Source organism: Fundulus heteroclitus, unplaced genomic scaffold (assembly GCF_011125445.2).
Source record: "Fundulus heteroclitus isolate FHET01 unplaced genomic scaffold, MU-UCD_Fhet_4.1 scaffold_44, whole genome shotgun sequence".
Classification (NCBI taxonomy): Eukaryota; Metazoa; Chordata; class Actinopteri; order Cyprinodontiformes; family Fundulidae; genus Fundulus; species Fundulus heteroclitus.
In genome coordinates, this window is record NW_023396857.1 from 1863990 (window position 1) to 1877401 (window position 13412).

Genomic DNA, 13412 nt, shown 5'->3' on the forward strand with positions numbered 1-13412 from the left:
ACTTCAGCTGTTATAGTTATCTCACTACCTCACTGTTGTTCTTTACCTGGTACCACTTTAATGCACAATGTCAAATCCATATGTATATAAGTCACCTTAAATCTACATAAGTCATATTAAATCTCTGCTTTATTTCTTTTTTTTTTCTTGACCCACAGTATATATGTGGACGCACTGTATATACATCATGCACCTTTTCCTCCTTTTGGCACCTTCTTTTGATTATTGAGCCGATGTGACGCGTGAATTTCTCCACTGTGAGATCAATAAAGTCTATCTTATCTTATCTTAATGTATTTTGCTTTATCTTAGCTTATATTAACACAGCTTCTCCTGATCTAATTCTAGCTTATCTTATCTTTCATTCTTTTCATGCTTAGCTGGTACAGTCAGGTTCAATAATTGGTCTGAAGCCGAGTGAAAAAGCAACTGGAGACCAGAGAAAAGCTTTAAAAGCCCCAGAAAAGCTGGAGAGTTGTTGACTGAGGATTCCAGGAAGATTCTGGGAAGATGTTAAGAGTTAGGAAGGGATCAGGCGGGGACATTTAGACTGTAAGTGAATTCAGCTGATGCAGCAGAAACGCTGATTAGACTTTAAATGGTTTGTGTTAACCAACCTGACCCCATCAACACTAGCTGGGATCACCAGGAGGACTCCATGTTGGTGAGGGCATTCCTTTCTGCAGCTGATAATTAGGTTGTGTAACGAGCTCTTCACTCATAATTGGAATGTCCACTCCGTAAGACTTGTCCGTTCCTCTTTCACATCTTCAGCAGCCGTCATGGACGACTACAGGTGGATGGACGGTGGGAATGATCGGATCAGAGGAGTTCAGCCCTTCATTCTGACATCATTAGTGTTAACCTTAATTAAAGCTGCAGAAACAGATCCCAGCTGCGGGCCAGAGGGCTCTGTGTGCCTCACCACGATGCATCTGTGGATGGATTAAAGTAAAATCAGCGCAGGGATAAGTTTTCTCCGGCTTTGGTTGTTCCACCTGGGGCTGCAGCTGTCATCAGATGTGATGAGTGAATCATGAGTGTGAGAAGGTGCTGGCAGAGCCTGTTAGGACCTGGAGGCTCCCAGTGTTTCCCCTCTCATGGATAATCAGCCCTCGACGTCTGCTGTCCGGACTTCTTTTCCTGCAGCCCTGCAGTCGGTTTGCTCTAACGAGACGAGTCTGTGCAGCGATGCTGAGCAACTGCAGACCGAACCCTCAGAGCCGGGAGCCTTCGCTTTCATCAGGATTGAACGTGGAAGTTGATGTACTTCCACAGAGCCGTGTTTCTGATTGTGCTCCACCATCTTCTGTCTTATTGGCTCTTATGAACCATTTGGAAACGGAGGTAAATGATTGCTGCGTCTTTTTCCAGAGGAATTTACACCATTCCTGCTGAAACCTCCATGGTCATCATCTGGTTTTCCGCTTCGGGATTCTCCACACATGGAGATCCTCAGATCACAGCCAGGACAGTCAGGACTGGACGACCCGAGGTGCTTCACACCAGAGCTACATTAAGCGTTATACAATCATTCATTCCTGATATTCAGTCTCAGGGGTCTGCAGCCTGCAGCTCTTTGCACCTTCCACAATGGCTCTTAATAACATTTGCTAAAGTGAACCAACTAATCTTTTTAAAAATCGCAGATTTTTCAGTTTATCTAAGTTCCACAGCTCAATGCCACTAAAAGTACCAGGAATTTTATTCTTGTCATCAGGTCTGAAAGTTTTGTGGGTTTTTTGCATCATTTTCCTAAACTCTGCATCCAGCAGAAGATGTGTTTATCCTCTTCTTTGCAAAAGTTTTATATTTTTCTCTTATCTTATTGGAAGAAGATGAAAAAAAATGGAGCATCTTTTCCTGCAGTATATATTTATCCAAAAAGACGTGTCAGATTTGCAACTCTTAGCGGGTTTTGTTCAGATGGACCGATGGTGAATATTTGGACTGAAAAGGCTGCAGAACGCTGGTTAGAACCATGTTAGGTCCACATTTCATCACTTTGTGTTGTTCGTTCTGCTGGCTCTCTTGGCAAACATTCAGGTTCTGATGCTGCGTTTAAAACTTTTTCGTTTAACATCTTCATCGTCAGTGGAGTGAAATATGGCGGCTTTCTGTTCGCAGACATCAAGGAGAGGCTATTTTCTCTGTTGTTGTAAAGAAATCAGCTCCTTGCCATTGAAACCATTTGTGCTGCTTGGATGGATGCTGGGATGCAGATCCGAACCAACCGTAAATCCTCCGTCCTTTCTGGGTTTGAACCGATGGAAGGAAGTCGTCCACCGTCTGATGGGAACGAGGAGGAGAACAAAAGCAGCAGCCTTCCTGCGAGTCGGCCTGATGCAGTGAGGGTGGAGTGGTCCGATGTGGGAGCAACATGAAACATCAGGCGGAATATTTTTAGGAGCATCTTCCACACCTCCACCACCTCCTCCTCCTTCATCCCTCCATCTCTCCGTCTCTCACAGGCGAGCGCTGACGGCTGCTTGCTCGTTCCTCTTCTCTCCCTCTCTGCTTCTCGTCACATGCAGCAGAGGAAGAGGAGGAGGAGGAGGAGGAGGAGGAAAACAGTGGAGTAAAGCGGAGCAGCAGCTCCTCTTCGTCTGCCTCGGCGGCTCCTGGATTCTCCTGCAGCGGCTCTGCCATGTTTCGGGAAGGTGGAGCGATCAAATCAGGCGTTTCTAGATGCAAAATCAAAGCGTTTCGTCGCGGTGGAGGCAGGAGATGCTGAAGAAGTAAGCCGATAAATTACTCACCAAGCTTTCATGTTTTTTATCCATATCTGTTTCCTCGGTCCGCCTGAGATGGAGAGCCCACTAAGTTTCTGATTTGTCCTCGTTATTCCTGACTCAATGCTCTGCAGACGTGGCATACCTTCTGCGACTGGAGAAAAACCAGTTGGATCTGGTCAAACGATGTTGACTTAAAGTGGGTCAGAACCGCAGGTGTAAGATGCGAACTGTCCTAAACTCTGCCGGATCAGCCGACAAACCTTCAAACAGTTGATCTGTGGGACAGGAATGAGGCTTACAGTCAGTCTGAAGGACCTTTCTGGAAGGTTTCCACCCTGTTCTGGGATCTAACCATGGATGGACCCAAAGCCTGAGGTCCGTCGTCAAAGAACTGCTTCCCCTGGGGGGTTCCACTGCTCTCCTGGTGTCATGTGGTCCATCTTTGACTAAAAGGAGATCCAAACCTGAGACCCAGAGCAGGGATTTGGTTCCTCGGGGAGATGGCGGCGGCCATCGCTAGCTCCCTGATCCGACAGAGGCGCCAAGCCCGCGAGTCCAACAGCGAGAAGGTCACCACCAACAAGAAGCGTTCGAGTCCCAGTAAAGACCCCAGGTCTCTGTGCGAGAGACACATCTTCAGCGTCTTCAGCAAAGTTCGCTTCTGCAGCGGGAAGAAGCGGCCGGTACGCAGGAAACCAGGTGGGCGCTCCCATTCTGACCAGCATTTAACGCTCTGGAAGGTTTTAGCCTTCATTGGTTGTCGGAGGAATCTGAAACAAACGCATCTGAGCAGGGCGCCTGTTGGGGAATCTGATTTAGAAACATTTCTCCTTTGGTTCTCTTGGTGCTTCTGTGTCTTTTTTCCTAATGTTTAGTTTTCAGTCGGTAACTGAGCGTCCAATGCACCTGTTGGTCACACGGTAGTTTATTCTCTAGCCAGAAACACAGAGAAACTAGCAGATAATCCTTAAATTGTCAAATTAATCCAAAGAAGCTGGAGGTTTCTTGGGGGGAGATTGGCTCTTCTGGTAGTTGCTGATGTTTTAAAGAAAGATGACTGAACTACAAATACAGTGGTCTTTGTGTTGGGGGCTAGATTTTAGGTGTTTAGTTTGAGTCCCAGATGCAGTAAATCAAAGAAGCTTAAAGTTTTATTTTGCATCATTAACTTGTGAGCTAACCCTGTGAAGTTACAGGTGGAATTCAGAACAATGACTGAGGATAAATGATCCAAAATACGCTAAATTCTCACTTTTTCAACCTGAGAATGTGACGTTCCCGTCCATCGCCTCGTCCAACTCTTCTGTTTCCACTTATGAGACCAGATTGTGGAAATAACTCTCAATCCCTCTCTGGAGGGTTCCACAGTCTTCCCAAAGGAGATATAGTTCCTCCGTAAAGTTGCCATCCTGATCAGACCACCAGGATCTAGTTCTTGCAGTCAAATCGCGGCGCCACAGGTGAAGGTGAGACCTGAGGAACTCAGATCTGCTCTGTCCTACCAGCACTCAGGACTTGGCTAAGCGTCACACTCTGTCCACGAAAACCACAAACCTGATCGCTCCAGCTCCAGAAACGAGCTCAGCTCTGTTCCCAATCTGTGGAAACTTCTGACCGAGTTAACCGCTCATGGGTTCCCGGTCCATCTGTGGATAACGACAACAAAATTAGGATTTACTGGATTTATTTGTAGCAAACATGCAGTTTAGATTGCCGTGAGTCTTTCTGCTGTTTGGTTTTAGGTTGTGTGAAGGGAAAACTTCTTAAGGTACCTTATTAAATAAACAGAGCTGAGCTGCCTTAATGCGCTGGCAGGAGGATCTGCACAACGTAATCAGCTTTCATGAGAGCAGCAGAAACTTAAACACAGCCAGTAGGATTGCATAATTTTCTTCCTCTGTGGTAAATATTTGATGAGGTTGATTCCAGCTTCTGTTTCCTACTGAAGACTCAGAAAATCCTGTCAACACTGTGTTTAAACATCCTGCGGGAAACATGCGCTGCTGTAAGAGCCTGTGTTCTCATGCAGAACCAGGTGTGATGAGATCTTTGTGGCGCCACAGCGCAGCGTGATTTCTGCAGGTCCACCTCCATCAGCGGCTCGCTTTCTGCTCCGCCTGCTGCTTTATGCACTTTACTACCCAGCAGACTCATTTATTCAGGAAACCTCTGAAGAACCGACCCCTGCAGCATCAGAAGCATCAGACGTTCCTCCTCCACTGAACCTGATTTCTGCCGTCATTATGTTGGCTGTGATTTCTGTAAAAACCTGCGCAGGATTTTCTTCCATCAAAAAACCTTTTAAATTCAAGAGTCTTTATTGTTACTAAAGCTGGGTGAAATGGCTTGAAAATAAAAACAATTTTTTTTTATTAGACCAAATCAATTAATCCTTTTCATTTCACAAAAAAGAAATTAGATAAATAATTTTTTTAAATTTGCTTTTATTTCAAACATTTCATCTTGGTGTTGACCTGAATTCAAAGAGCAACTAAATACAAGCTGTGAAACACGCTGGTGGAACTTTTAAACTAACGTTATAAAAATAAGTAAATGAGTAAATTATAGTGCCTCGTACTGCGATAAAAGAAAGTTTCCTCTCTTCAATATTTTGACAATATATTTTCATAAACATATTCAGCATTGCTGCTGTTGCCTTCATGGAAGCCCAATGAGAGCGTTGGAAATAAAATCCAGTTTTAAAAAAAATATTAAATTTGATTAAATCGATTTATCACCCAGCCCAAATTGTTACTATGGGGAAATTATTTTTTAAATATATATATATATATATATATATATATATATATATATATATATATATATATATATATATATATATATATATATAATCAGTTGATTGCACTGACCGATACACTTCCTGATTAGCTTAAAGTGTTGTGAATAGTCTTTAGTGTCTGCTAAGACTCGTACGAAGTCCAGAAAGTCAGATATCGGTCACTTGGCGAATGATATGAATTACTATGTTGTTGCATGAATTAATCACTCAACGCTCAGCCTGCAGTAAATTCTGTGCTATAATTTTGAGCCTTCGTTTACAGAAATGTGCAATCAGACATGAGATAGCCCTCACATCTTTTGGAAATAAGCTGTTTTTGGGTCCATTAGGTTTTGATGTGATGGAGGTGGGTCATTATCTGATGGCATGTGAGCAGAGATCGTGCTGTTTAATGCTTCTGTTGGAAACATTTAGAGACTCTATTTCTGTATATCTAACTCCAGATTCCACACCTGAGATATCAAAAACATGCATGTAAATGATTTCCTTTAGATCAAAGTGAACAAGTTGGAGACAAGATTGAGAACTTAGTCTGGTTTGATGTTTGACAGCCGGCTGCAGGATGGCTGAGTGATGGTCCTGCTTCACCGTTTAGATGATTTAAATGTTAGAAGATAGGATGGATTCAGTGATGGATAAAGGATGGACACCTGGATGATGGAGGCAGGGATGAATGGATGATGAATGGATGGATGGATGAATGATGGATGGATGAATGATGGATGGATGGATGGATGATGGATGGATGGATGGATGGATGGATGATGAATGAATGTACAGATGGATGGATGATTGATGGATGGATGGATGATGAATGAATATACAGATGGATGAATAATGGATGGATTGATGGATGGTTGATGGATGGATGGTTGATGGATGGATGATGAATGAATGTACAGATGGATGGATGGATGTACAGATGATGGATGGATGATGGATGATGAATGAATGTACAGATGGATGGATGGATGATGGATGATGAATGAATGTACAGATGATGGATGGATGATGGATGATGAATGAATGTACAGATGGATGGATGGATGTACAGATGATGGATGGATGATGGATGATCGATGGATGATTGATGGATGAATGGATGTACAGATGATGGATAGATGGATGATGTATGAATGATGGATGGATGATGGATGATTGATGGATGGATGAATGATGGATGGAGGATGGATGATGAATGAATGATGGATGGATGGATGAATGTACAGATGATGGATAGATGATGGATGGATGATGAATGTTTGATGGATGAATGAGGGATAGATGGATGAAGGAATGGATGATGGATGGATGATGGATGGATGATGAATGATTGATGGATGGATGATGGATGAATGGATGATGAATGATTGATTGATGGATGGATGAATGATGGATGGATGATGGATGGATGAATGATGGATGGATGGTTGATGGATGGATGGATGATGGATGATGAATGGATGAATCACGGATGATGGATGGTTGATGGATGGCTGGATGATGGATGGATGAGTTAGGGTAACTAAACTATTTGCTGCAGCATCTAGTCGTTGTACATCTGTGTCGTGCCTTTCAGTAAGGCGTGCTGTGATTGGTCGGCTCGTTGATCTAACAGCAGGTGTGTTGCAGGTGAGCAGCAGGTGAGCCCAGAGGAGACGGGCTGTGGCTGCGATGCGGCCGGAGTGCTGCTGCCTCGGTTCTGTGGACCCGCCCTGTGACGGCGGCGCCTCGCCATGTGACGAGGTGTTTCTTCTTCTGCTCTCAGCTCCTGTTAAATCCAGGAAGTGTGAAGCAGGCGTGTGAATACAGCAGCGCTCAGAGGAACGCCTCTGATGAGGTGATGCTAATCAGCGAGAGCGGCTCACAGACGATTCACGCCGCTACACACCCAGCAGCAGCAGCTGGAAACATAAGTCACATTTAGGAGGTGAAGAAAAGGAAAGCAGCTGGAGAGAGAGAAGGTCACGGAGCTTTTATCCTGGAACTCATCCTGCAGTCGACTGAAAGTTTTCCTCCATTTTCAGAGATTTCTTCCTCCTCCTGAAACGAAAACATGGGACTGAAAGTTTCCCTTTGACTCCTCGCAGCTCCGCTTTAGCCCAGCTCTCCTGTTTGCTCTCCTCACGCTCGGCTGCAGAGGACGGAGCTCCAGGTTTGAAGATGCAGGAGGAGAAATTGAGCAGCTCAGAGATGTGAGGCGATGCTGATACACTTCCTGATTAGCTTAAAGCTATCAGGAGCTGGAGAATCAGCGTTCTCCCGTCTGGGTGGAGGTTACAGCAGCCTGCTCCACATTCAGCTCTCTGTCTATTTGAGTCCTTCTGGCCCACATTGTCCTCTGTCTCCGTCCTGAGACCGTCCAGGAGGGACCGTCCACGGGTCACATGTCCCTCACAGGTCAACCAGAGACGGCGTGAAGCGCTGCCTGCTGGCGGTTCTGCTCCTAAACGCTGGAACCGGGTCGCAGTGAGGTTCCTTCTTTCCGTGCTTCGCTGCTCTTCTTCACCTTTTCCATCCGTTTTCTCCGCCTGCTGCAGGAGACCTGAGGCTGGAGTGGAGGTTCTGCTTCCAGCAGGAGAACCTCCCTGGACAGCCTTTTTGTTAAAGTATACGGAATGGCCTAGTCAAAGTCCAGACTTTAATGTAAAGGATTATTTATGACCTGAAAACTGATGTTCATAGATGTTCTCCATCCAGTCCGAGTTGTTCTACCAAAAAGCACGGAGAACTAGTCTCTAGATGTTCATGTGAGGTGGAGACAAACCCTAGAAGACCTGCAGCAGGAGGAGGTTCTGACTCTGAGGGGCTGAATATACATGCAGGCCACACTTTTCAGATTTTTACTGGTAAACGAGCTGAAAGCCACAAAGGATTTTCCTTCCTCTTGACGTTTAGAGACCGCCATGTGTTGTTCAGTCACATAAAATCTCTTCTGTTGATCTGAACTCAGACTGTGATGCTGAAAAATAAAACTTCATCTTCAGGTTCTCTCCCAAACCAGAAGGTTTTTGGGTCAGAACTGTGGGAACATCTCAGCTCCATCTGAGGAGAAGTAACCCAGAAGCGTAATGCTGCCACTGCCGTGTTTCTCTGTGGGCCTTGTGCTCTGCTGGATGTCCCTTCAGAACCCCCTCCCCAACCTGTTTCTGTTTCAAACTTCATCACTTTTTAAGAAATGTTTTTTTTTTTTACTTTCGCTCCACATTTTCTTCAATCATGGAAGAATGGTGGCACCATGGGACGTCTGTGGCGCTGCTGGTACTTTTGTTCGCTTCTACTGACTCATATCTTTGTACTTTGCCATTATTTGCATCCTTTCTACCCTCAGCGCTGAAGGAGGAACATATCGGAGCGGTTAGTTCGGGTCCATCAGAGCCTTCGGCCGTGCATGCTGAAGACAGCAGGTTGTCGAGGCTGTTTAACATCTCTCCACCAAACTGATCCGGTCGTTTTTCAGCTAAACCGTGCAGGATGTGCCGTGTGGAAGAAAAGGTTCTGAAGTTGCTGAGCCGCTGTGTGTCTGCATGTGTGTGTGGATCAGGACTCTTGGAGATCCCAGTGTGGCTGCTGGGCAGGAAGAAGATGCATGCTGGGTCAGCTGAGGTTTCAGACGTGTGGAACGGCTCAAGCTGAGGTTTGAAGACCAGCTAAGGAACTTGCAGAGGAGCTGAACCGGCCCTTGTGTGTTTTTTGTTGCAGACCCGCAGCTGAAAGGCATCGTGACACGTCTCCACAGCGAGCAGGGCTTCTTCCTCCAGATGCTGCCCGATGGGACCATCAGCGGCTGCAAAGACGAGAACAGCGACTACAGTGAGTCCGACTGCCGTTTGCTTACAGTTCTGAAACCTGAAGCCGTGTTTGACAGTTTCATGTCGGCTGCTCTGAAGAAGCGTTGAAGCCTTGCTTCTTTGCTCTGAGCAGCAGAGGATCAGCACAGCCTGATTTCCTGCATGTGGCTGCGTGTCTGCAGCGTGTTCCTGCAGCAGATCCACGCTCGCTGCTGCTGCTGCTGCTGCTGCTGGAAACCTGATGAAAAGGAGGACAGGGAGATGAAGGGGGCGAGGAAGAGGAGGAGGAGGAGATGTTTTGGTTTTCTCTCAGATCATCTGAGTTAAATAAAGGAGGATTAACAGCAGCATCGCCACAGGCCTCTTCCTCCTCCACCTCCTCATCCTCCTCACCCACACGCCAGCTCTCAGTCCCAGAGGATTAAATCACCTCTCATCACTCGGTCCCTCGCTCTTCTATTCTGCTTCTCCGCGTTTATCAGCTGCAGGCGCCGCAGCACGTCAGCGGAGGATGTGGAGCTGCAGAAGCAGAGAGGCCGTGCATGTCTTTGTTTCTCCATCTGCAGGACGGATTTGTGTTTTCCTCAACCTGTTTCTGTCTCCTCCTGCAGCTCTCTTTAACCTGATCCCCGTGGGGCTGAGGGTGGTGGCCATCCAGGGAGTGAAGGCCGGCCTCTACGTGGGCATGAACGCCGAGGGCTTCCTCTACACATCTGTAAGAGACTCAGCAACACTTTCTGTTCACTCAGAGGACGATACAGCTCTATAAAGACACAGAGATTCATTTGAGTTGATCAATGAATCAGACTAATGGGGACTGTTCGTCTCAGCCCTTCACAATAAAAGCCTGCCTCTGTTAAAGAGCAGCTTTTATTTTGTTGAAAACTTTTCACTTCAGATAGATTCACCAGGTATGAAGCAACAAGCAGCACCCAGTTTTTGCATTAGTTTTGCTCTTTAATTGTAAATGTTTTGGTAGGATAAAATCCAAATTTCCAACTAAAACAACCATTTGCAGCTACAGAAGCTGCGGCTCTCCACCGGTGTAGCGGTGGGTTTACGGGAATTATCGGCATGTGTGAGGTCAGACACTGATGCTGGACGCGTCTCTGCTCTAATTCACCCCTAAGGCGCTCAGTTAGCTGCAGTTCAGAAAAAACTCCCTGAACCATGTCTATGCTCTGATGCTGAATCCTTTACTGGAAATGTTTTGAAATGTGAGCTAAAACTAGAAGACGATATTTCTGAAAATCAGCCGGATGGAAAACCTCACCAGTAATAAAAGAAAAATAGGTTCACAGCACTTTAGGTTGTGAGGAAGACCACTGCCCTGGTCAGGCTTAGCTTCAGATGCTGCATCCCCAGCATCATCCATCATGAGTTAGATCAGGGGTGCCCAAACTTTCTGTTAAATGGGCCAAAATTGTCAAGTCACAGGAATATAAGGGCCAAAACATGAGCACAATTTCTTTTAAACCAAACGCATTATGTTATTTTTTTTACCTACTCTACAAAATATGATCATTTTAAATAAATTTGATTTTATTGTCGGAATGAATGTGTAAATTATTGCAGATCCAAAATATGTTTTGCTCATTTGTCGTATTAAAAGATGGTCATCCAGTTTGCAAATTATTTTGAATAATTTAATTTGACTCTAACGATATTAAACTGAACTCTTTTTGGTCTAGCAATATAATGACTTCTTCTTCTTCTAAAACACTCGCTGTAATTAGCCAATCTTAATAATTGGATTCAAAGAAGATTTTAATGCACCAAAGTCTGCATTTGAGTAATTAAATGGATAGATGTTACTATGAAGTTAAAGATGATGTCCAAAGTGTGTTTATCAAAAGATGAATACTTTGTGTTGTTCTTAACATTTTCACTTGTAGGATTTTAACTTTTCTGCAATAATTTTGCCCTAATGAAAAACTAAAATCTTTCATCTGCATCAGCCACCGGTGCTGGTGGATCAGATCTTTCTGGAAATGCAGTTGGGGGAGGGGGGGGGGGGGGGGGGGGGGGGATTAGTTTTTAGTTTATTCTCATGTTTTTTTTTTATATTTTGTATTATTTCTTCCATGTGTTTCTCTGTTCACATCCTGTTCATTAAAATCCTCCTCTCAGCTCCCCTGCCTTCATCAGTCTCAGCTTTTCCTCGTCTCCACCTGATTGCTCACACCTGGTTCTGCCTCACTTTTCTCCATACGTCCCTCTGTAGCTAAGCTCCCTGGTTTTTATCACTCATCGCTGGTTTCTTCCATTAATTTCATGCTCTCTGTTGCTCTGGTCCTTGGTCCATTGTTCTCTGGATTTTGTTCATCTGATATTCTCTCTGTTACCCAACCATTTGACTGACCATTTTATTCTACCAGCTCTTCCATTCGTGGCTACATTTTGAATATTTCTCCTTTTAATTATGAAAACGTAATTTTTTGCCACTACAACACGCTGCACTCTCGTCTTCCTTTAACCACACCAGGACAGAGTGGAGGCTTGTGATCAATCTGAGATAATCTTTTGACCCACATGCAGAAGAACCACTGGGACAAGGAAACGGTTTTAAAAGGTTTATTGACGACATAATCATAATTTTCTGTAGGAAGTACAGTGCTGGTTGATTCCAGAAAGTTATAACTGAATATGAAGTTTGGAAAAAAGGATTATCTCAAGCTTAATGTGTCTGATGGCAGGAAGTGGCTCAGAAGGAGGGGTAGTAGTCTGGTTTGGTGGTTCTGTGAGCTATCCAGAGGGATTTTGTTGCTGGGTGGCTGGTTTCTTCTGTGATCTGGTTGAAGTAGGACCCAACCGCTGCGTACGATAGTGGCAGAAAATAACTATGCTTTAATGGTAAAAGAAGAAATTCAGAAAAAGTAGAAACTGGTGGAACGACTGGCATAATAATCTGGTGGTAAAAAAGTAGAGTAGTAGGAACAATGCCGGATAAACAGGAGCCAGAGAAGAACAACCATGAGCAATAAAACCAGGGAGCTTAGCTACAAAAGTGAGCCAAGACCAGGTGAGAGCAATCAGGTGGAGACGAGGAAAAGGGAGGAGCTGAACAATTAAAAACATATGGAAGAAATATGAGATAAATAACACAAACTGTGAAAACTATATGGGAAGAAACTAAGAACTAACCCATAAATGTATGAACTTAATGTTGAAGAAACAGGCAAAAAGAAGCACAGCAAAACTCAAACACCTAGAGACCCTGGTGCTGCTGAAGAGGAACCAGGCAGCCGCCTCTGAGTGTGGACCGTCTGCAGACATCAGCAGCTGTTGTTCTGTTGCTTCCTCTCATCCAGCGCGCTCTTCTTTCATAATAGATGTTCGCTTTAGCCATGAAACTTTAAGCTGCAGTTCTTCAGATGTTTGTTTTCAGCATCAGAAACCAGAAGCAGAGGGGAGATGGTACTCTGCATGTTTGTTTTCATTGGAGATGCTTTTTTTCCATCAAGCTGTGAGTAGAAAACAGAAAAGAAACCAGCTGGATGTGCCAAGATGAGATCAAATTAACAAACCATCATCATATTAAGGACCATCAGAACCGGCTCCCCCCAGGGTGGGTTCTCTCCCCGCTCATCTTCTCTCTGAACTGAAATGACTTCAACCTCGTTGGTGTTGTCTGTCTAAAATGTATTGTTGTTGTTGCTATTATTATTATTATTATTGACTTATTTGCACCATCACAACCTGCATTTATTATAAAATTTTATATTTATGCTTGATGTCTGTAGGCTGTTAGCGAATGAGACAGAAGCCCAATTCTTTATTTGTGCACACAGTCTTGGCCAAAAAACTGATTCTGATTCTAATCATTAGTTTCCTATAGATTTTATTTAGGGTAATCAGAGTGATTCTCTGATCAAAGCTCTCCTGGTCCAGCCTGTCAGTCCAGGTGGACGTCCATGTCCTGGTAGGTCTGCAGGTGGTCCATCCTCTCTCCAGGTCCAGATGATGATCAGAACTCTGGGAGGTTCTGTAGAACCTGACCTGCTGGAAACTGGACCAGAACTTCCTCCCTGACCCGTCTGCTGGGTTCCCTGGTCTCCATGGTTGTTCTTTAGAACCTCTGAGGCC

At 44.7% G+C, this 13412-nt stretch overlaps 1 protein-coding gene across 3 annotated transcripts in view; it reads left to right on the forward strand.

Annotated features, from left to right (window-relative positions):
- Nucleotides 1-13412, forward strand: part of LOC105915685 (fibroblast growth factor 12) — a 48060-nt gene that overhangs the window by 28222 nt on the left and 6426 nt on the right. For 2 of the 3 annotated variants that reach the window (XM_012849875.3, XM_012849874.3), the window contains exons 2-3: nucleotides 9238-9348; nucleotides 9938-10041. In XM_012849875.3, coding sequence (XP_012705329.2) covers nucleotides 9238-9348; nucleotides 9938-10041 — 215 coding nt within the window. Of the gene's footprint in view, nucleotides 1-2895; nucleotides 3435-9237; nucleotides 9349-9937; nucleotides 10042-13412 lie in introns of those variants that run through there. The other variant, XM_012849873.3, reaches the window with a different exon arrangement.